Source organism: Protopterus annectens, chromosome 5.part0 (genome assembly GCF_019279795.1).
Source record: "Protopterus annectens isolate FY-2018-M chromosome 5.part0, PAN1.0, whole genome shotgun sequence".
NCBI classification, from domain to species: domain Eukaryota; kingdom Metazoa; phylum Chordata; order Ceratodontiformes; family Protopteridae; genus Protopterus; species Protopterus annectens.
In genome coordinates, this window is record NC_056735.1 from 924,374,308 (window position 1) to 924,399,039 (window position 24,732).

The window sequence follows — 24,732 nt, forward strand, 5'->3', positions numbered from 1 at the left end:
GGTTTCGTTGATTCGAGCACTTTGATTTTTGTGAACATTGAGTTATCTACAGAACTTCCTAACTGCCTTCCATAGTTCCGTGGTGAGAGAGCCTGGTTGTTATCACCAACATTCAGTACATCATGTCTTATTCACATGGTCCACATCACTTTGTAATTCATGTCATGGGCTACTTTCTAAAGCAATTCAGTGTTCTTAATTTTGTGATTATATTGGGTCTCCTTAATTTTGTCCTTCTCATTATTGTTTGAATTTTCGTTCAGCTTTTTTAGGTAATATGCACTCCAATGTTAATGTATTTTGTACAGCAGCTTACCTGTAACACATCCTTCTCTGTATTCCATCACATTCCTATACGCTGTTGTCTCAACATCAGGCAATTTAACAAATATTGCCCATATTATTCTATTTAAACTCTCATCCTTCCTTTTTCCTTTTTCACTAGCTTTACTTACATTTTTTCTCACATCATGTTCACTCCTATCGCTAGAATTATAACATTGCAGAAGCCTATAGGTAAATTATTCTCTTCCCTTTATTGTTTCCCTCACGTTGAATAAACTTTATATTCTGATTTATAGGTGACAGCTTTACCTTAAAAACTTCTGCATACTACATTATAACTGAGAGCTTTTCACTGCACAGTTTGAATTCCTTGCTTTTACTGTCTTCTTTCTTTTATTCTTGTAACTCCTTTCCCCTTGCCATCTCAAATTCATTCATTGTTCTTTACTATAAAGTAGACATTGTTTACATTAATAATTGCCTTGCCACATCTATTCCCCTTCTTTCTCCTTTCCAGTGCTTTAAAGCTATATCTTATTATTCCTTTTTAAATACCATGTTTTACTTCATGGCTGTGAATAAAACAAAAATGAATGCTTTTCTCCTTATATCAAAACTCAGTCTTTGCAAACTGTAGCAGTCATTTAATCAATTTCAGTTCAAGTAAGCTGACCAGATTCCTTCTTCTCTCCATGACTTTACTTTATCTATAGATTTTGTATGGTATGGGGTTACTGATATTATACCTGATCCCTTCATAAATTATTCTCCCAACCAGCTGTGACCCCAGCTTTCACCTACCACTTCCAGACTTTCTAGTACTGCTCAAATTAGTTGTTAGTTGCATCAGTAAAAAAGTGACATTTGCTGAAGCTTTGGAGCTTGCAAAATATTCCAAACCTTTTAGCAATTACACTAACATTGTTAAAAGATGGAGGATTCCTTTTATCTGTTACTCCTGACTGAGGAACAAACATCAATGCCTTATAATTGGAGGGGGACTTAACCTCACCCTCTTCCATTCCCTCATCCACTCCTGACACTGATTCAGACCTTAACAAGTAGATTGCTATTCTTTCTTAGATCATGCACTTTCATATTGTCTTAATGTTCAAACTCTTCCTTTTCTTCCCTTAGGAGTTCTAATTCATTCTGTGATATCTTCTGTCCTTGATCTTCTAAAAATCATTTTATTCTCAGTGGAAACTAACTATCTATGTAGCACTGGCTTATCAAGCCTATCAGTAGCCAAACCCACCCCCAAACTTACACAGCCAACAGATGACTTTTAAATGTTTTTCTCATCAATATTCATGAAAGTGGCTGGCATTCTGTTTCTTTTCTGCCTTGCTCATTCAATAAGATTTGCCCAACATTCTCCACCTGGACATTTAAAAAACCTAAATCTTACTGATCCTTATTAAATGTTTACCCTTTATATATGATAAGAAGTCTTCTCGATTTATAAGACTAAGTGCTATTTCACACCCCTGATGACCAGGGTGACCATGTTTGACTATTGATACTGGTGCTTGAGGAATAAGAACAGAGAAGATGGGACTTTGTGGCAAAGGTCAGTTCACCCAACCTGGGGTGGGGGAGGTAGCTTAACTAGCTCTGTTGATTACACCTACATGAGTATTGGTGTATCACCTACAGCAAGAAATTTAGTATATCTGTGCTGCCTTTTGATAATCTGCTTAGCTGATATTTTACACATGTAGTAATATATGTCACTTCCCATGAGAAACAGTTGCAGAGAGCATAAGCTTCTGAGGAGGTGGGTGTAGAAATGACAGCTGAATCAGAACTGCTCCCTAACACCAGAATTTTGCATCCATTTGGAAATGAGTACGCTGAGGGTAGTTTACCCTGTGGATGAGCAAATGGGTCAGTTGGATGCAGGAAGGACTCCCCTGAGCAGATCCTGTGGGCCAACAAAAAAATAATGCTCTTGACTCGCCTGTTTTATGCAGTCTTTGAAATGCAATAGGTTCATTGGTAGGCACTGGGCTGTCGGCCCAAGGGGACTAAGTAAGTCTAGCCAACAAGGTTCCCTGGCTTATGCCACCCAAGAAAGTTATTTTCCTGTGCCCCTGTCGAGCAGAGCCACAGAAGTGATCCCTGGGGTGTATTTCCTATTTTCCATCCACTCATCAAGATATTTCTTAAAGTGTGCTAATGAGGAACTTTGCTTGACATAGATGGGTATCTTGTTCCAGAGTATTTGAAGTCTCTGGGACATGAATCTGTCTCTCCAACATGTCCTGTTTATTGTGGTGACAAGGTTTAGGTCCCTACAGAGTGTAGCTCAGAGGAATTGGGATTTCCTTAGGTGTAGCATGTCCAACAGCTCTGGGTTTGACATAGCTTTATATGTTAGGCAGAGATTACCACAGAGTAGGCGATATGCTATGGAGTAAAGCTGGAGGTTTTTGAGACAGTCAGTGTAGGGCATTTGTTTGAGGCCAGTAATCTTCTTTGTGAGGTATGTCTGTGGCCTTTCCAGCTGCTGAAGATGTCTTGTGAGGTACATTCCAAAAGGGGTGTTGTACTCTATAATGGGTCTAATGAGTGTCGAGTAGGGTGGAACAATGACCTTTTTTTTCCTGGATGAGGACCCTTTTGTGATGAGGTGTGCCACGTAGAAGGATTTCCTGACTACTGTGGTAATGTGATTGTCAAAGGAGAGACTACTGTCCACCTGGGTATCAAGGTCTCTTATCATACATTTGGCGTTAAATAGACTGCCGCCTATGTGATAGTTCATGGGTACAGAGTTTTTACCAAAGGGGATGACAATACACTTTTTGGCATTGAGCTTGAGGCCATGGCTATGACACCAGCCATCTGTCTCAGTGAGGCCCTTCTGTAGGATGTCCATATCATTTGGAGACTCGACTATGTTTGCAGTCATCTGTGAATTTAGTTAACCAAAGGCCTTCTGTGTTAGCCTGTACTTCAGAGAAGTAGATACCAAACAGGAGAGATCCCAGGACTGAACCCTGCTGTACTCCACTTGTCACTGGTTTGAAGTCAGATTTGGAATCTGCAACTTTTACAGTGTGGGTTCTGTCAGCGAGCCAGTTGGCAACCCATCTTGTGACATTGGGATTTATACCTAGTTTAGTGAGTTTATCTATAATTCCAGAATGGGGGATGGTGTCAAAAGCCTTGTCGAGGTCAAGATAGGCTGTGTGAACCACCTTACCCTCATCTATGGCTTTGGTGACTGCCTCAAAGAAGTCAGTCAGGTTCAGGAGGCATGATCTGCCTTTCACAAACCCGAACTGGGTGGGGTCCAGAGTTTGAAGGTTACCAATATCTTTGTTTATTTGTTCCATGATGATACATTCCATGGCCTTTCAGACCAGGCTTGTCAGGCTAATAGGGTGATAGTTCCCGGGATCAGTGGTGGCTCCCCCTTTGTGGAGTGCGATAACTGTTGCTGTGCACCATTCGGTGGGCACAAAGCCTGACATGAGGCTATGACTGAACATGGTGCTTAGGTGGGGAGCCAGTTCGTTCTGAAGTTCATGTAAAACACAGCCTGGGATGTTGTCCGGTCCCATGGATGCTATGTTTTTGGCTTTAGAGAGTGCAGCTTTTACCTGCATAGTTGTGATTACAGGGACTCTGCATTCTTCCTGTATAGATATGGGCCCTTTAGGTGGTGAGTGGGGGCTAAAGTTAGCCAGGATGTTGGCAATATCAGTTGGTTCTGTAATTTTTGTGCCGTTGTGCTGTAACTCAGAGCAGATCTGGGTGTTGCCATTGAGATTCTTGACATAGCTATAGAATGCTTTGTGGTTGTCCCTAGAATCAGTGGTGGTTTTGTTTTTGTAGCTAGCTTTGGAGGATCTTATAAGGGATCTCAGCTTCTTACTGAGGCTGACCAGGGAGCTCCTCCACTCATGGGATTTTACTCTCTTTTGCAACAGTTTCTTCCTTCTGTTGTAGAGCTTGTTTATGGCAGGGGACCACCAGATTGGATTCCTTTTTTGGAGGATAGCGTCTTGGTTCTGTTTGGGACTGCATGATCCATGCACTCTTGTAAGTGCTTATAAAGTGCATTTGTGTAGGATTCAGCAATCATAACTGTATTGTCCATCTGCATGGGTGTCATGAAGTTCACCACTTCTGTCTTAAGAAGCATGAAGTTAACTTTGGAAAAATGTTTTACCGTGGTTTCCTTAATGAGGGGGTGGGGGCAGGATGTGGATATCTTGGGTGATTAGCTTAGGGTCGGATATGACCAACAAGGAGTTGACTTCAGGTGTGGAACACTGGTCACTCATGTTGGTAATGACTAGGTCTAGGATATTGTTGCCCCTGGTGGGGGTGTGGATAAGTTGATCCAGGGTATTGGAATTTATGAATTCTAGGAAGCGTTTAGCAAAGGAGTTGGTACATGAGTAGTTTTCCCAGTTAATGGTGGGGTACTTGAAATCACCCATTATTAGGGTGTTTGGTTGAACCCTAATATTTTCCAGTATGTCAAGAAAAGAGGAGTTGGAATCTTGGGGTATTGTGGGGGATAAGTAGTAAGCTACAGTTTGGATTGCAGTTTTGCCCAGAGTTAGTTGCACTTGGATAACCTCTAATGCATTATGCTGAGCAACTAGCCTGAAGGTGTGGATGTCCTTAGTGAATATGGACACACCTCTGCCTTTGGTGTTCCGGTCCAGGTTAGATGGCCGAAAAGTGTGGTATGAGTTCTACTCTTGTAATGCAGGGGTGCTCTCTGGAGCCTTGAACCAGGTCTCAGCCACTGCACAGATATCAATGTTCTCCATTTAAGGAGTGCCTCGAGGGAGTGCATTTTGAGATTTAGACTTCTAGCACTGAGTAACATTACCCTCAGTTTTTGCTTGCCTCTTCCTGTTACAGTGGTGAATTTGTCATTTGAACCTTGCCTAAAAAAAGGCACTATAGGGGCAGCAAAAGCCTTAGTCAGTATCTAGAATCCCAGGGGTGACAGGTGCAGGCCATCTCTGACAAAGCATCGTGGTCTTTCAACCATGTTGTCCCAGGCAGACAGATACTGGATCCCCTTAGAATGACACCAGAAGCTTAGCCAATTGTTGAAGTCAATCTTTTTGTCCTTGTACTGCGGTATCATTCTGAGCGATGGCAGGATGCAACTCAGGACTAAGGTCATACCTGCTTGGGCTACAAGATCGGAAAGCTCTTCCATGTCTCTTTTCATGTAGTCCAGGGAGGTACATCTCAGGTCATTCACACCAACATGGACAATGACAAAGTCATATTTGTACTTGTTGTGGAGTGACCTGAGTGCATGCATTATGTGGCGCATCCTGGCACCTGACAGGCTGCTGACAGTTACCTTCTCCTTGTTTAGCCTAGTGAGTGGGAAATCAGTGTGCCTGCCTATCGAGTCATTTATAACTAGTGTGTTGGGTACGTTGTTTTGTCTTATAGGCTGTGGTTGAGTGGCACATTGAGTCTGTGGGCTATGTGTCATTTGGGTTGTGTTGGGGGGTGAAGGTTGCTTGCGTTTTTGCTTTGGAGGTCTGTGTTGCTTGAGCAGATTATTATTGAGTGCCTCCATGAATATTTTTGTATGTGGTGTGGTGCAAATGTTTACCTTCTCCTCTTGACTGTCAAGTTCAGTCTTGGCTGGAGAGAGCTTTACTTCCAGTCTGGCTAGATAAGTGCATCTCTCACAGGTTGTGGTGTTGGGTGGTAGGAGGAGAGGGTTGTCTGTGTATATGAGGCAATTGCTACATTGCCCCAAGATGCCCAGATTCATCAGATAGACAGGAGAGAACACTGGGAGTTGACCCTTGGACATACCGGAATAAAACACTATCTTCCTCTAGACAAGTGAAGAAAGTGAGTACAAGAGCTGTTTTTCTCTAAGCAAGTGAGGAAATTAAGTACAAAAACTGTTTTCCTCTAGGTAATGAGGAAGGTTGAGGGCTGTAGCTTATTTAGTGCTGACAACAAGTTCTGAACAAGTGCTGAGCTCAAAGAAACATTTGATTGCTAAAACTAAAAAACTGGCTAGTTCTAAGGGAAAATTTGAAGAGTAGACTTCATGGTGCCACTCCCACTGATAAGCTAGAAGGTTTCCCTCCAACACAGAAAGGCTTGGGGGCTCAGAAACTTACAAATAGTCCTAGATACTGCAAATCTGTATTTGGACTAGACTACTTACAAGAAAGGCAGGAAACAAGCTTAGAAATACGTTCTGTACATAAATGTGATTTTTCCAATTAATTGTAAGAAACACTGTGAAGGTGCTGATTTGAAGGGAAAGGAATTCAAAGTACCAAACACTAATAATGTAAAAAATAAGCAAATTCAAGTGCTAAAACTAAGAATCTGCATCTGAACTAGACTAGTTACAGGAAAAAAACAAGCTCAAATGTGGGCTTTTAAATCAGAAAGTTGAGAGAGATGGAAAAATTGCCCAAACGGCCAATCACTACAATTTCTGGGCCGGAACCACTCCTTTATGTGGTAGATAGGTTACCTAGTGCTTACCACTCCCACTGATAAGCTAGAAGGCTTCCCTCCAACATAGAAAGGCTTAGGGGGCTCAGGAGCTTACACATAGTCCTGGATACAGCAAATCTGTATCTGGACTAGACTAGTTACAGGAAAGGGGGGGGGCAAGTGTAAATGTGGGCTTTTAAATCAGAAAGTTGAGAGAGATGGAAAAACTGCCCAAACAGCCAATAACTACAAATTCTGGGCCAGAACCACTCCTTATGTGGTAGATAGGTTACCTAGTGCTTACCACTCCCACTGATAAGCTAGAAGGCTTCCCTCCAACACAATAAAGCTTGGGGGGCTCAGGAGCTTACAAATAGTCCTGGATACAGCAAATCTGTATCTGGACTAGACTAGTTACAGGAAGGGGGGGAAACAAGTGCAAATGCGGGCTTTTAAATCAGGAAGTTGAGAGAGATGGAAAAACTGCCCAAATGGCCAATAACTACAATTTCTGGGCCAGAAACCACTCCTTATGTGGTAGATAGGTTACCTAGTGCTTACTACTCCCACTGATAAGCTGGCAGGCATCCCTCCAACACAGACAGGCTTGGGGGGCTCTGAAGCTTACAAACAGTACTAGATATACAAAGCTATATCTAGACTAGACTAGTTACAGGAAAGGCAGGAAACAAGCATAATTTTTTGTTACAGTTAAGCAGAACACAGGGAGATTCTAGCAAAGTTTTTTTTTGTAAAGAAAAGGGAGAGAGTAGAAGCAGAAGATAATTCACGGTTAGGAAACTAAGTGGGTTGGCCTTCTCAAATGTTCTGTCTGTATTAGGTAGAATGAGCTAATGACACTAGCATGGGAGGAGTGTCCCAGATCAAATTTACAGTAGGGGGCAGGCAACTGCAAAGCCACCAAGTATATCAGCAAGACACCAATGTGGAGGAAGGGTAGGTAACAATACTACAGCTACTAGCCTGCACTCCTTTAGACAGTAAACACTACAGAAATGTTTATCACAGCAGAAGAACAGCAGTGAGCCCCAAAATTAAAGTTTTTAAACCAATAAAGGAGCAAGAAGACTCTACAGAATGTTTTTAACTGCAAACAAATCAGTTGTATGATACACTCCTTGGCAGGAAATCAGAACAAACAAACAGGTGCTTAACAAGTAGAGAAAATTCCCCGTTAATACCTTTCACACAGTGAAACTAGTTAAAAAGCTTTACAAACAGTCTGACAGTAAAATCTTATTTATCAGGCCCTGTAAGGCAGACAATTTTAGTTTAACCATGCAGATTAGTTAATAGCAATAAAATACAGTAAAAAGTATGCAGCAGGCAATAAAAAGTGCTATATATAAATTTCTAGAAGCAATAACTAGTAAAAATAAGCAAAAAAAAAAAAACAAGCTACTTATTGTTATATATCTCAGATCAGAGTTGTAGTCAATGCCCCTTCTCCACTCGGCTCAGTTTGTATAGACATAAATCCTCTCAAAGTTAGGGCTTAAATACCAGAAGACGCAACCTTAATCAACTTTTTTAAAAAAGCTCAAAAGAACCAATGAGTGCTTACTCCAAGCCCTAGACGACCCAACCTCCACCAGCCAGCAGCCAATCAACACAATCCTGCCACAAAGGTAAAGAAAGGCTTCTGCTAATTCAAGATGGCCTTGTCATATGCTCAGAACAACCACTGCAAAAGCAAAGAGACCCAGAGACAGCAAATCTGAACTGGGAAAATACTATGGCTACTAGCCTACACTCGTTTAGACAGTAAACACTACAGAAATGTTTATCACAGCAGAAGAACAGCAGTGAGCCACAAAATGAAAGTTTTTAAACAGATAAAGAAGCAAGGAGACTGCAGAATGCTTTTAACTGCAAATAAATCAGTTATATGATACACTCCTTGCAGGAAATCAGAACAAACAGGTGATTAACAAGTAGAGAAAATTTCCCGTTAATACCTTTCACGCAGTGAAACTAGCTAAAAAGCTTTACAGTGTGACAGTAAAAACCTTATTTATTGTAATGCAGACAATTTTAGGTTAACCATATAGATTAGTTAATAGCAATAAAATGCAGTAAAAAGTATACAGCAGGCAATAAAAAGTGCTATATATAAATTGCTAGAAGCAATAACTAGTAAAAATAAGCAAAAGAAAAACAGGATACTTATTGTTATATATCTCATATCAGAGTTGTAGTCAATGCCCTTCCTCCACTTGGCTCAGTGTGTATAGACCGATGGAAAGTGGCTTTGGTGAGGCTCGAATCATGAATGACTACATGCAAGGCGTACACTCTAACCATTACACTATTTCACTTATAAAAGCTAAGGATTGTCCGGGACCTCTCACATCCAAAGCGAGAATCATACCCATAAACCAACAGGCCACACAATAATCAGTCTTTTCCTCTTCAGCAGAACACTAGTGTCAATCAAACGTTAACTTTGCCCTGTCAAACAGTAGCACACCCATGGTGACCATAACCCACTCCTGAAAGTTGTGAGTTATGGAAGCCTATCAGTAGTAAAGAACAGCACAAACTGCTTCACTTACTTACAAGGGAAGCGTATGTGTCTATTAAAAATTACAAAAAACACATACTGTAGAACCCAACAAAAATGTTTATGTCACAATCCAAAAATGTTTTAAGTCTGAAATCAGAAAACTTCTTAGGCAGTCCAAAGACCATTTCCTTTTTATGAATGATGAGTAAACCTGCAGTTATGTACTTACATAGTGAGGAAGCAGTACAAGAAAACTGTGGTTGTTAATACTTAGCCAAATAACCAAGTGTGTAGGATTCTAGAAAGATTGTTGAGAAATGTGCCTGCTCTGTCATCATGGGTATTTGAATGGTTAGTTATCTGACACACATGCTACAATATAAGACTGAGATCTTAAAACAACTAGATAGCTTTATATCAACATATCTCTTATAAAAGATAGAGATGGCTTAGCTGAATGCACCTTTGACAATTTACTAATAGAAAAACATGTGTGCTGACACATATAGCAGTTGATAAGTGTACATAAGATAAAGCATCTGACATTCGTATGATTTTTGATTTGGGTATGATTATTAGAAAACAAGCTTGAGCAAGTATACAGTCTTTTCTTATAATGTCAAAGGCCAACTTTTAGATACTTCATTTGGCAATGTCTTAAAATAATTTCAGGATAAGGGCAGAACAATGTGGAACAGACATAGCTACTCAAAAATATTCCAGTTACTGTTTAACCAAGTCATCAGGGTCATTTTCTATAAAACAGACCAAACAACAGGAAAAAGTTGTTAAAAGAAGGTAAGTCCAAAAGGGGCAGCAAATCTGGGACACCGAATGCAAGTAGTCCTGACAACTAGGATCACAATAGCAAAGTAAGTCCTATCTGTAACCTGGTGCAATTCATTCCTTAATTCTAGCCTCCTTGTTTTTGCCTGTAGGAAGAAGATTTACCCATTTTTAGTGGTAACAGTTTAAAATTCATGGACTCATACGTGGGAGTCCTGGAATACCAAGACTGAATAGGTTCGTAGATTAGTACTAAGCTAACTGCCCTTGAGAGCCATTTTAAGCCTAGCCAATTATCCCTTGTGAGACTCAAACCCTGCACCTTGTGTTTGTAAGGCAAACACCTTAACCATTAGGTCACCCTCCCAACCCTTGAAAAATGGACACATGCTAAGTCCAACATTGCTTTGGCTTGGAGTATTCCTGTTTTTTTGAGGCATGGCGATTTCAGAGTTAATATGTAAAAGTACCTGGAGTATGGGGTATGTGAGGGTGCTTGCCCCACCAAATAATAACTTTGTAGAATAGTGATTATCTTTATTCAATATTCTCCATTGATTTTTTTATATTTCTTCCTGGAATTCTAGGAATTACAACTAGGTCTCAGGATTACAATAGGGAGTTTTTATTTTCTGACAACAGTTTCAGACAACAAAAGGCATGTGGGTCATGGAGTTTGTGTTGATACTTGCGGTCAGAGAGGTTGTGTTGATAACATTGATGTCTCTCCAGAGTTTTCATCTTGCAATTTAGTATTTTGTGCAAAACCAGCCACAGTGCCTATTTTGCTTCTGTAAAATAGTCAGACAAGTAGGCCTAGATTTTAATTCAGAAGGATAAGTAATCCTTTTCAGGATTCTTCCTTACTCTACAAAAGGAAAATAATAAAGGTTTGCTGCACATCTCACAGACAAGTTCAGAATGCTGATACTGCAAATGCTGATACAAATACTTATTTGGGATCTCTGAACACATTTCCATATCCCTTTCCACAAGGATGACAGGCAGTTTCTCATGAGTTCTCATGAGTCAAGTGGGGGAATCCTTAAGCTTCTTGCAGTGTGGACTTTCCAGATTGCCAGTATTTTTCATGAAATGCCCATTCCAGTGTTTGTATACACAAACCTGGTAGGAATCCATATCTGTCCTTATTTAGATTATTGTCTGATTCAAGCCAGCTCTCCCCATTTCTTCTTCTTGCATTTCAGTAGAGTCTGCATCACTCACAAAGTATGTGAGTCAACTACAGTTTTCTAGCCTCTGCTCTGATTACTCATTCCAAGAAAAAAAAAATATAAACCATTCTAGGAAACTAGATTTTATAATATCCCTGCTTCAGAACAGGGTATAATTGATGGTAAACATTTCTCTACATGTTTGAATACAGAAACATTTGACCACAAGGATGTGTTTTAGGCATCTGTATTTTATGGTCTCCTCTCTCTTAGTGGTTTCAAGTGTGAGATTATATAGGAGAGTACACATGCGCTTAGAAGCCTATGAAATCAGGGCATCCAAACTGTGTTGTATTGGGGGTGCAGGTTATTTGTATCTATTCTGTTTCATGTATTTTTCTGTGGAAACTTGGGGTTTGCAGTGTATGGGGATAGTGCAGCCTGATGAAATATTTCCATGCATCTAGGTTCGTAGGCAGGTACTAAGCTTGTAGCTTAAGAGACTTATAGAAGCTAAGACAAGTACTGCTTTAAATTTGTGAGACATTAGCTGTCCCAATGTGTAATTCCAATTGCCTGTTTACTTATTGAGTCTAGATGTAAAAGTAGTCAAAGTATTAGAATGTTTGATATGCAAATGAGGTCTGCTCCAAAGGCATGTCATGCACTGGGATACGTATCTGTCATAACAGCAGGTGCTGCCAGTGTAATAATAGAGGTTAAGGTTTTTGGTACAGGAATTTATAGTGCCAGTGGTTCTGTGAAGGTAAAGGACATCAGAATAGCAGTGCTGTTCATAGTATGAAAATACAGGCACAGATCATGATGCAGAAGGCTATAGGAAACAAAATATAACAAGAATGCTTTTAAATTGTATGGGTAGGTTAGTGTCCTTGGGCCTTTGTTTTTTTTTTTTTTTGGATAGGAATCTCCTGTGGCATTTCAAATTGAACCAGGTATTTAGAGAAGTACGTGTCAAATGATGCATCACACTTATTCACTGGTCTAAGCAGAGTTGTATATAGTGTAACTAATACTTGAAGGAGATGCAGTAAAATATGGCATGTTAAAAAGACTGATTTCTTAACCACTAGCAAGGTATGCTGATCAGAAGTTAGTTCATTATCTGCATATGTATGTAAATCTCTAATGACTATGTCGATTTTAAGGGGAGTATCGTTCACATGGTATGAATTATTTGTGCCTAATTTCTCAAAAGTAATACTACATCTTTTAGCATTGAATGCATCCCCGCTGGCCATTACACCAGGTGCTCTTCTGATCACTCCATTGTCATAGATCTGAGTATCAGAATGGAAGTCAAAAACAGCCACCAGTTTTGAGTCATTGGCTAGTTTTGTCAACTATATTCCCTTGGCGTCTGCTTTCACATAACAGAAATATATGCTAAAGAGCAGTGGATCTAGGAAAGAGTGTGGAGGAAAACCACTTGTAGCATTTTTTAAAGAAGTTGCCTCTGCATTTACTAAGTGGGTTCTTTCAGTGAGCCAATTAACAATGCAAGTAACAGATGTTTGTGTTTAGACAGGTGTGTTCATTGGTGATAATCGCATAGGAAATGATATCATAGGAATTTTCAATTATATGACATGGAGTTTGGGCAGTATGACTCATACCCAGTGTTTTGCTAACTTTTTTGAAGAAATCAGCCAGATTGAGTACTACCATCTAGCTTTCACAAAACCAGCCTGAGTAGGACCGAGGGTCTGAAGGTTGACCATGTTATTATTTATGTATGAAATATGTAAGGATACATTCCATGACCTCACAGACAATGCCGGTGAATTTTCTGGATCCAGAAGTGTATCTAGCTCAGCCAGAGCTTTGTGCTGTTCTGTCAAACTACTGCCCCATCCCCTCAACTCTTCAAGTAAAGAGAAAAAAATAAATAAGGAATTCTGGAAAACTTGCAGGAAGCTCCCTGCAGACAGTATCATACTACATACTTATGTGCACCTCCAGAGCAAAAAAAAAAAAAAAAACACATCTTTTCTGTGCCCTGCCCTTCCTTCCTCACACTTCAGTAAACAAAAAAAAATAAAAATAAAAAAAAAATAAACAACTTTCTTTTAAACTGTAGAAAACTGGTTGCTAAAAATGTAGCAAACAGTTGCTAATGTTTATACCCTACCTGAACTGAGCGCTACAGTGCAAAACTTTTAGTTTAAAAAAAAAATCTTTCCTCTTTTAAACTGCAGCAAACTGCTTGCTACAAATGTAGCAAACAGTTGCTACTGTTTATACCCTACCTGAACTGAGTGCTACAGTGCAAAACTTTTAGTTTAAAAAAAAAACTTTCCTCTTTTAAACTGCAGCAAACTGCTTGCTACAAATGTAGCAAACAGTTGCTACTGTTTATACCCTACAGAGAGTAGTACAGCACTCGGGTTTTAGTTTAAAATAAAAAATTCTTTCCTCTTTTAAAGTGTAGTAAACTGCTATGAGTCTAGCCTTAAGAAAAAATTAATGTCAAAGTGTATCTGGTTGGTTATAATATATTCCGTGGCTAAGTAAATGAGACTCATCAGGCTGATGCCCCTTTAATTCTCAGAGGCCATGGTGGGCCTCCCTTATGAAGTGGCATCACCAGTCCTGTGTGCCATACTTCTAGGACAGAGTCTGTTGCTAGGCTCATGTTAAATCATTTTAAGTTGTGGTTCCACAAGGGCATGTTTAGTAATATTTATCAAACAACCTGGTCTATTATCCAGTCCCATGTAGGAAGTGTTTTTCGACATGAACAGACTCTTTAACACATGCTTTTTAGTGATGATGGGGTATTTGAGAGATTCAGTGATAGACAGGTTTTGGATAGTCATTCTCTGGAGTAAAATCTGCACTGAATTTATTTGACAATATATTTAGAGTATACACTGGGTCTGCTGCAGGTGCCATTTCATTTGAGCTCTGTGCAGCACTTTGTGTTGTTTCTTAGTTTCTTAACATTTATTTATTCATTTATTAATTAATTTATTTATTTAATTAAATCTATCTCTTTACCAGGATAGCACACACTGATCAATATTGACCAACTTCAGGCTCAGCCTGGGTGAAATACAAAACATTTCACAAGCAAAAAATACAAACGTGTAAGCAGCAACAAAGTAGTTCAGACTATTTCCATATTAAAACAAAACTCTGTGCATACATTCTCATGAACAAGCATAGTGTAATGTCCAATCAAGCAGAGTGTAACATATAATGTATACATTAGCTTCTGAAATGGGTCAGTCTTCAGTGAATCTTAAGTGGAGAGAGGAGAGACTCAGAAAGATGATTGGGTAGGTGATATGTCCTGCGATGAAGCAAGAGCATTTGGCTTGGATGAAGAAGTGATTTTTGAGCTGCATTCTGAATTTGGAGTAAGTGTTGATTTCCTTAAAGTTGATGGGGAGAGCTTGCCAAAGAGTAGGTGTAGTGTTGTGGAGTTTGGTTCTAGGAGCATTGAGACTTAGTATGAGGCGTTTTTTTTCATGATACCTAGCTGCAAGGGGAATAAATGTGAGGAGTTGAAGTAGGTTGTAGAGTTGAGATCCTAAAAGGTTAGATCTTTGTTTTATGGATACACATTTGGCTTTTTCTAGGTTAATTAATTAGCAGATGCTGTTAGAGATAGTCTGGAGTGTGGCAATGTTTTCCTTGGAGGCAGATGCAAAAATTGGGATCCCATGTTCAAGTTGATAAAGGAGAACTCTTTTGCAAATGGCTACTCTGGCTAGTTAGGATAGAAAAGGTGAGATAATTTTGGCCATGAGGAGGAGGGAGATTGTTCATGTGGAAATGGACGTTTAGTGACTGTTCAAGCCATAGTCCTAGGAATTTAGAGGTGGAGGTTGTCTTTGTGGAATGTCTGTGTAGGTCAAAGACAGTAAAAGAGTTAGGTGCTTGGCAAATTTTTGGTGGCATTACAAAAGATATATTTTTTGTTTTGGTGGGGTTAGTTTATGGTTTATGTGCTGTTGGTGAAGTTTATGTAAGTCTGATTGAGTTGGCATTGCATGTTATGGTGAGAGTGACCTGATCAGTAAGTGACCATGTCATCAGCAAAGAGGATAAGTGGGAGTTAGGGAGGTCATCTATGTTGTGTGGAGGAGAGCAGGTAGGACTTCTGGATATTTAGGGAGAGTTGAGTATACACTATCTTGTCAAGAAGGTTTCATAGAATTGGGGTGATGGACATTGAATGGAAATGAGAGGTATCTTTTTCGATGATTTGCTTTGGGAGGGGTCTAATTAGAGCAGTTTTCTAAATATGTGGCATGATGATTTGCATAAGACATAGATTATATATGTGGGTGAGTGGAAGACACAGATGCTCTCTGCTGTGATATATGACCTAGGGTTGTATGTTTTCAGATTCAAGAGAGGTGTCAGTGGAAAAGTTTTCAAGTAGAATAGCGACTTCTCTGGGATGTATGTATTTGAGGTGAAGAGGGAGAGGAATGGTGGCAGGATGTACAATGCATGATCTATGGAAGGTATGGAGTTTATAAATGGGAGATTGCTAAATTCTTTAAAGAAATCTTCTGGAGAAAGTTTTGTTGTACCACACTGAATGGTGATTGTAGACATTGTATTATGAGGGGGCTTTCTTCCTGTAAATAGATTAACCTCCTTCCAAAAGTGTTCTGGGGAATGTAAGACGGTAATTTGTTTCTTTGTTTGGAGGTTTCTTTTGTGATCTCTGATGAACGTCCTGACTAGGTTACACAAGACTGTAAAGGAGATGTGGTTGTCAGTTGTGGGGCGTCTGTTCCCATTTTTCCATTCTTGATCCCTTGCAGTTAAATGATGTTTGAGTTCAGTGGATAGCCAGTCAGTTTTGGTGGGTTTATAAAATTTGTGGATAAATGAGAAGAACTTGTTTTGCAGCTAGAGTAGAAACTTGATTAGGCTTGCAGCTGGTGTATTAGAGTCATGTAAGGAGAGTATAGGTTTCCAGTTTTGGGCTGTGAGAAAGGTTCTGAGTTTGTCTATATTTGTGCTACTCTAGTTACTGAAGGCATTTAATATTGGTGGTAGTTTTATAGGATGGTGATTGAGCAGTGGCCACTTAGTGATGGTGGCAGACTTTTTATTTTGGAGATGGAGTTTGGCATGTTTGTAATAATCTCTCAAAAACAATGAAAACCACCATTGCATGCTCAGTAACCATAGATAAGCCAAGAATAAAGATGACAAGGACAAGTCTTTAGCGTAAAAAATGTTTAATCGCTTTCGACAACCACTGACTTATTCAGAAAAACAATTCAAAAAGCAAAGACACACCTAAATACACAAATCAATTAACAACTAAATCATGTGTGTTGAGTATATTTAGGTGTCTTTGCTTTTTAAATTGTTTTTCTGAAGAAGTCAGTGGTTAACGAAAGTTTTAAACATTTAACATTTTTTTACGCTAAAGACTTGTCCTTGCCATCTTTATTCTTGGCTTATCTATGGTTACTGAGCCTGCAGTGGTGATTTTTGTTGCTTTTTGAGTGAATTTGTTTCCACCAATTTGAGTTTTGGGGCATTTTTATGTTTCTATGTTTGTAATAATCAGTAATCAGTACATTTGTAAACACAGTTAAAAGAAGATTTGCAGTTGTCCTTGGCTTCAGATGCCTAAATTCCTGGGTTGCTTCAGTAGTATTTTATAAAATTTTAGTCAAATTTCAATATTGTCATTGACTTGTGGTTTTTGATCTGTTTTATACTTTAGTGAGGTTTTTATTCCTTTTATTCTAGAGTTTATTTATGTCAGTAGACCTAGGATTGTCACCTTTTCAAATGCCCAAAGTGGGACATTTTTGGTACAAATGTCAGATTTTGCAGGCCGAAACATACCCACGGCCAGAACAAAGAACAAAACTTTGCTTTTTTGCCTAAATAAAAGCTTATTCTTGTAGCATTTTAGTTGCTTATTCTGTTTTGTATAACATTTAGGTGTTTCAGATACAGAATGACTGTTTTATGCACCTATTTACGTAAAATATAGGAAATAATTTTGGCCTAAAATCTCAGGACATTTGGCATTTTTACAATTTTTTTGCAGGACACAACTGCCCAAAGAGGGACTGTCCCTCGCAAAATGGCACAGGTGGTAACCCTAAGTAGACCACCAGCATGATTTGCCTTTATGCTTCCCATTATATTTGGATCTGGATGGGACTGCCAGTTCTATACATTTATCTAATGGGGTATAAAACTCCTTTGTAAACCCATCTGCTGAAGCAATATCTAAGGTAATGTTGATGTGTGTCAATTTCAAGACTTCACTCATAAAATTTGATGAGATTTGTTTGCTTCAAGTCCTTGAACTCTGATATATTGGTTTCAATGGGTTTAGATAGTTTGAGAGAGAAGATTACTAGCTTGTGATTTGACTTAACTAGGGAAAATTTTATCAGAGGTTTGTGCAAGGTGACATATTAAACACTAGGTTAAAAAAGTTTTGTCTTCTAGGTTGGTTGTTGATAATCTGAGCCACAGAAAGTTTATTTATTTATTACATACAAAACTAATGAGCATGTGCTATATTTGAGGTGCAGGTACTTCATTCTGTTGAGGAGTAGTTAAAGTTTTTTGAAATGGTAGAGTTTGGATTTATGGGGATTTCATTCAGTAGATTTAGGAATCCTGTGTGAACTTCAGGGTACATGGAAGGTTTGTTGTAACAGGGAAAAAAACTTGCTTTGCTTAGCATGACTTAAAGTTAAAAAAATTCCATTAGTGGGTTTCTTGGAGTCTGTCTAGAGAGGTAATGTGGACTCTAGCAAATATAGCTACACCAGTATAGCTGCATTTGGGTCTGAAGACATGGTAGTCACAAAACTCAGGTACTGAGGGAGTGCTATCTGTGTATTTAAAACAGGCATCAGTGATTACACATACATGGATGCCTTCCAAAGACATGAGTCCCTCAGTGTCAGGCAGCTTGTTGTAGAGACTTCTGACATTCTGAGGAAGGGCTTAGTGACAGTTTCTTCTGTACTACTTTGGAGCTGGGGGAATACTGTACTGTGTGCAGTATGTGTTCATAAGTGACAGAAGAAAGTGGAAAACAGAGCTGGAGAAAAGAGATGTACTAAAGAAGTACATTAACAGAGTAACAAAAATGCTAATTCTGTATTGAAGCTTCTGTCTTAATTACTGTATGGTATTTTGAAACATAACTTGTCAGAAGAACTTTTGAAATTTAATGTGTGCTTTGTCACCATAATATTATTCCAAATCTGCTTTTGTTTAAAAATTCATATTTACTCATTTTAAAAGTCATACTTTTATGTCTTATGGAACCTGATATCTATTCTTACAGTAGATGCACTACTTCCTTTGTTCTAGCTCCAAAGTCTCCACCTGATATGGATATTGACCTTGATGTGTGGGACAATAAAACCATCACAAGTGGGCTGAAAAACTACCTCAGGTGGGTGTTTGCTGTATGGATGTTTTTTGCTACCTGCCAGTGATGCCACTGTATTTTTGTCACAACAGCAATGCTGTAGATTACTGAGTTTTAAATGAAAGAGCTCAAGAGTGTTTACCTTTATATCAGTTTAAGGAGGTCAGACTCACAGCTTAATTGACTAGTACCTGCATTTACACAGTGTCATGTATTTATGTATAAGTTACAACGTGCAGAGCACATATTGCTTTTTTTGTTTGTTTTATATGTGATGAATGCTTTGCATTAATTACACTGTATTTTAACCAAGTGATGTGTTTGATTACATATAGCACTGAGAGTTAATGTGTTTGGAATCTTAAAATTAATTTGTATAGTTTGCATGCTAAACATATGAAAATCCTCCTGTCTGTCTCTTTTTCTTTCTCTCTCAATATATATAATGGTAAACAACACCAACTCCAAATAAAATAAAATATAAACATGCATACAATTTTATAAATTACTAAGTGAAGTGTGGCTTTAAGGGCATGTAGAGAATGAGCTCTGTTATCTGCCAAGATAGGAACCCACCATCCACACCAAATGGGTGCCATCCTGAACAAAAACAGAGCAGAGTCACATATCTTGGCTCCCTTAGCACTTTCTCCTCACTTCCTCATGAATGTGTGTGTCTGCATTTGTGTGTGTGTGCGCATGTATGTGTTTGCGCATGTGTGTGTGTGTGTGTGTGTGTGTGTGTGTGTGTGTGTGTGTGTGTGTGATGCAATTGCTGTCCTCAAAGTGTCATCTGTATATATGAGTATTCATTTTAGGTACCTGTATTACAACTTTTGATGTGATCCCTGTTTTATTTCCGTAGTTTTGTGTTATGTGTACTCACATGAACTTATTATTACAGGTAAAATATTGCAGTTTTAAAATTATATTGATTGTAAAAGATATAAGATTAACTACACAGTTTTAGTAACCATGTTTCTCTTGGCTGAGTGACATGGTAATTGTAATCACATGCGTACAATGTCAAGAAACCACAATCACTGAGAACATGTGTATAATACTTATCGATAGGCTAACTGTGACCATTAGTAACTGAATTTACAAGGACTGTGATTCCCTAATTTCCATCCTAAAGGCAACAGCATTAAGGGTTAGTTCTTCACTTCTGCATCTCCTTTTGGAAACAAGTGTTTTGGTTTATTTAACTGATTTTGCAGTGCCCCTTACATTGTCTCTTTACTGTTAAGTGTACAACAAGCTGACCATGATGGCCACCACTGCCATCAGAGTAAGTAATGACAGAAGCTTCCAGCAGTATGTAATGGCCACTACAGATATACTTTCATGAGCCAAAACACTTGCACCAGTGTCTGAGGGACAAGGGGTAATATTCTTTGAGCTAGTCCACTGCCTCAGTGAACAATGACAACACTAACACCAAATAAAATATGAACATGTATAAATTACTAAGTGAATTTTGTCCTTAAGGTCATGTAGAAAATGAGTTTGCTTGTCCTGAGAGAGGAAAAAACACTATCTATGCCAAATAGGCACCATATTGAACAACCACAAAGCAGAGTCATAGACCTTGGCTCCCTCAGCCCTTTCTCCTCACTTCCATAAGAATTAAGAGCCCTGCTCTAACACAGCTATTGTAATTAAACTACTGAATTCACACACACACACACACACACACACACACACACACACACACACACACACACACACACACACACACACACACACACATATCCACAGTAGCATTCATACACTCAGACAAACTGATTTCCAGGAGAAGTTAGTAATGCATTTCAGTTCTACAACCCTTTTCTTGTAATGGAACTACCGCCACCCTTAAAAATAAGCCAAATAAACTATAAGAACTTGCGTCAATTTATAGCTAAGCTGTCTTTCAGAGGAGAATGCCACAGCCCTATACATTATTTTACTGTATAGACAACATACAACTATAAAATTAAAATGCAGTTTTGGAGCAAGGGACTTGGGTTGATAATTCCATCTGTTTTTACATTGTGTGACAACACTTGTCAGGAAATCCTTCTGGTTAACCCAAGCTAATTGCTGGAAGAATAGTTTCAGCATCTAAAGAGGTAATCACTCCCTTATATTTAGAGTTATTAATATCATATATTGAGAACAATTCCCAATTCAGGATATATCTCACTAAACATATCAAACAATTAGAAGGACCCTAAAGGTTCATAACAGAAAAGGCCATAAACCTAAAGTCTCCATGCTGTCAAGAGGTGGTGGAAGCTCTTTCTTTTATTTAGTGTCTTATAGATGTTTGATGAGAGATCTTTGTTTCACTTGTCATTCCATGAAAGCCCTATTTGTTCTAAACCTCTTGTAACATTGTAAGTCTAGTTGATCCACCATTAAAAAAGCAGGGTCATATATCTTCGCTAACAGATGAATAAAGCATTGTGTGAGACAGGTTTATAACAAATAATGAGGAAACTTCACTATGTGGAAGATCTAATATTCCCAAGAGTTCAGACACCAAATAAAAACTGCACTGTGAATATCCCACCTAATAACAGATGGTAGAAATGCTTTCTTTAAAAACTTTCCAAAGTATAAATTCACTAATGAAAGTAGGGAAGCACAAGTTAGTTCAAGTCAAATCTTCTTTATTAAAAACACACAAACAAGTGATCCAAATAGTTGAAATAACAGAAGAAACTGTAGAAATTCATCATTCCATTTATATACCTGTTTAAAAGTATGTTTAAAAGCATGGAAGTGCTTTACAAGGCTAGCTGTGTTATAAAAGACAGTTAGCATGTTTACTTGCTAAATACCCCTTCCCCATACACCAGTATGATATTTGACACCATGCTACCCAACTTAAGCTCTGTGATTTCAGGATATGTTAAACTAAACTAAACTAAACTAAACTGCAGTGTTAAACTAAAAATTACACATACTTGATTGCAAAATCTTCCTGAAAGCATTTCATTGTAGTATCAAAAAAGAAAAACTTAACATAAGTCTTCAAAATTCCTTAGAAATCTTTTCTACCAACATTCAGAAGCATTTTTAACATAGATCGCTTTCATCTATTAGAACTTCTTCAGGTTTGTGTGTCAAATGGGAAAAGGAACTAAAACTTAAATGTTAACTAACAGTATATAATAGTACAGTTTGTTGGACTAAAACAATATATATAATTTAAGAAAATGTAGTACAAAAAACAAATCCTAAATAAATACCTAACAAACACTTTAGAAAATATATATGTACATAGGTTATTCATCTGAAGGGAGGTTTAGAAAGTTTAGAAAGTTTACTAAATATATTACCAATAGGAAAATTTAAGGCAAGCTTAAGGAGAGTAAGATGTTAATTTAATAAGTCATAAGCCAAGGATTCGAAAGATAACCACAAAGCCTTCTTTAGCTATGTCAAGAATCTAAGTGGCAACTCGCACATATGCTCTGAGCTAGTGCTAAATAGCACAAAATATACTGAACCTACTGATATTGCCAACATCCTGGAAGATAGATTCAGTGCAAACTTCAACCCCCTCTCACCCCCAAAAGGGCCCACAACAATACCGGAAAAGTGTAGTGTCCCTGAAATCACAGACGCACAGGTGAAAACAGCCCTTTCAAAAGCACAGTGTCATTGGGGCCAAATGGTGTCCCAGACTGTGTCTTGCATGAACTACAGAACGAACTAACCCTCCACCTAAACACACTGTTCAACCTCAGCCGCTCCACAGGTTATGTGCCCAAAGAATGGCACACAGCAACGGTTATTCCACTCCAGAAAGGAGGGGCCACAACTGACCCTGGTAACTATCGCCCCATAAGCCTGACTAGCCTGGTCTGCAAGGCTATGGAGCGCATCATCATGGAACTCATTAACAAAGGCATTGGGAACCTCCAAACACTTGACCTGACCCAGTTCGGCTTTGTTTAGGGCAGATCATGCCTACTAAACCTGGTTGACTTCTTTGAGACAGTCACCAAGGCCATAGATGAGGGGAAGGTGGTTCACACAGCCTACCTTGACCTCACCAAGGCTTTTGACACCATTCCCCACTGGGGAATTATAGAAAAACTCACCAGCCTGAACATAAACCCCTATGTCACGAGATGGGTTGCCAACTGGCTTACAGACAGAACTCATGCAGTAAGAATAGTGGGCTCCAGGTCTTTTCCCTAAACCAGTCACAAGTGGTGTCCCACAAGGCTCGGTCCTGGAACCCCTACTGTTCGGCATATACTTCTCAGAAGCACAGGCAAACACAGGAGGACTATGGCTAACCAAGTTCGTCGATGACTGCAAACTGGGAGCCATAACTGACTCTCCAGCTGACACGGACATTCTCCAAAAGGGCCTTACTGAGACGGACACCTGGTGTCAAAGTCATGGTCTCAAGCTAAATGCCAAAAAATGCATAGTCATCCCGTTTGGGAAAAACAAAACACCCATGAATTACCACATAGGTGGCAGCCCCCTTTATACAGAAGAGGTAATAAGAGATCGGGGGACCCAGGTAGATAGTAATCTCTCCTTTGACAATCATATTGCCAAAGTAGTTAGGAAATCCTTCTATGTAGCTCATCTAATTACTAACGGGCTCACATCTAGAAGTAAAGAGGTTATAGTGCCCCTCTACTCATCACTCATCAGACCCATCATAGAGTACAATGCCCCATTTGGGATGTACCTCACAAGCCACTTCCAACAGCTGGAAAGACCACAAAAGTACCTCACCAAGGGGATTACTGGCCTCAAACATATGTCCTATGCAGCCCAACTTGAAAAACTCCAACTGTACTCAGTGACATATTGCTTACTCAGAGGTGATCTCTGCCTGACTTACAAAGCCATGTCCAACTCAGAATTGATTGACATGCTCCACCTAAAGAAATCCAAATCACTGCGAGCCACTCGCTCTAGTGAGCTAAACCTCGCCAAAACAATAAATAGAACATGCTGGAGGGATAGATTCCTGTTACAGAGACTCCCCATGCTTTGGAACAAAATTCCTAACTACATTAGGCAGAGCCCATCACTAACACTTTTCAAGAGAAACCTTGATGAGTGGAGGGGTAACAGAAAATACTCCCCTGGGATCACTTCATTATCTCTTCTTGACAGAGGCTCAGTTAATTAATCAATGGGGCGGCGAAAGCTGACACACTCTGGCTAGGCTTATAAATTTCCTCAGGCAGATTGCCTAGTACCTACCTATGAACCTATGAAAAGTAATGCAGACTGAAATGCAAAGAGTTCACATCCAGAATTTTGGCTTGGTATTGGCATAGAGTTAATGTTTGACATTTGTGTGCCTGAGAATATATGATAAAGGTGACAGTTTGTATTAGCTTATAGACAAGCATCTAGATATTATAGTAACCTTATATGTGATAAAGGTGATAGTTTGTATTAGCTTATACACAAACACCTAGATGCTATAGTAACCTTCTGATTAACATAGTTAAGTACAGAAGTTATAACTTCCAACACTATTTTTAAGTGAAAAATAAACAACTGGATTGGATGGATAGGAGTTCAAAAACTGAAAACTGTATAAATAACGACAAGAACACTTGAAAATGAAAGTGAAGACTAAACAAGTGAAATAGGGTCATGCACCTTGGTTCTATTTAACTTACCATAGAATTTTATCAAAATATGTGAATGCAGAATTAACTTCCTTAAATAAATCAATAAATAAATCAAATGACAATCCAGCTGACACAAATGAATGAGATGAAATGTTTGGATAATAAAAAATGCAAAAAAGTCAAATTAGATTAAATCAAATATTGAACATTAATAACAGAAAACCTCAATTACAGGATTAATTGTTACTAATAAATGTTTAATCATTTATACCAAATACATTCAAAACATCCATAAGAAAATTAGTCAAGTATATTACAGGTGAAGAAAAAAGAGAAATAATTCAGTTACATTATTTTTCAAATTAAAAAATCCATCTAATTTTTATGAAATCATTCAATCCTGGTGCCATCTCTCCTGCCAATATTATTTGCCATCTCACTTCTTTGCTCTTATGTTCTGTATTTACATCTCCATTGAAG

At 38.7% G+C, this 24,732-nt stretch overlaps 1 protein-coding gene across 1 annotated transcript in view; it reads left to right on the forward strand.

The window, feature by feature from the left end:
* Positions 1–24,732, forward strand: part of ARHGAP42 (Rho GTPase activating protein 42) — a 1,340,395-nt gene that overhangs the window by 847,380 nt on the left and 468,283 nt on the right. The window contains exon 15 of the mRNA XM_044071941.1: positions 18,583–18,667. Within this exon, the coding sequence (XP_043927876.1) occupies positions 18,583–18,667 (85 nt within the window). The remainder of the gene's footprint in view (positions 1–18,582; positions 18,668–24,732) is intronic.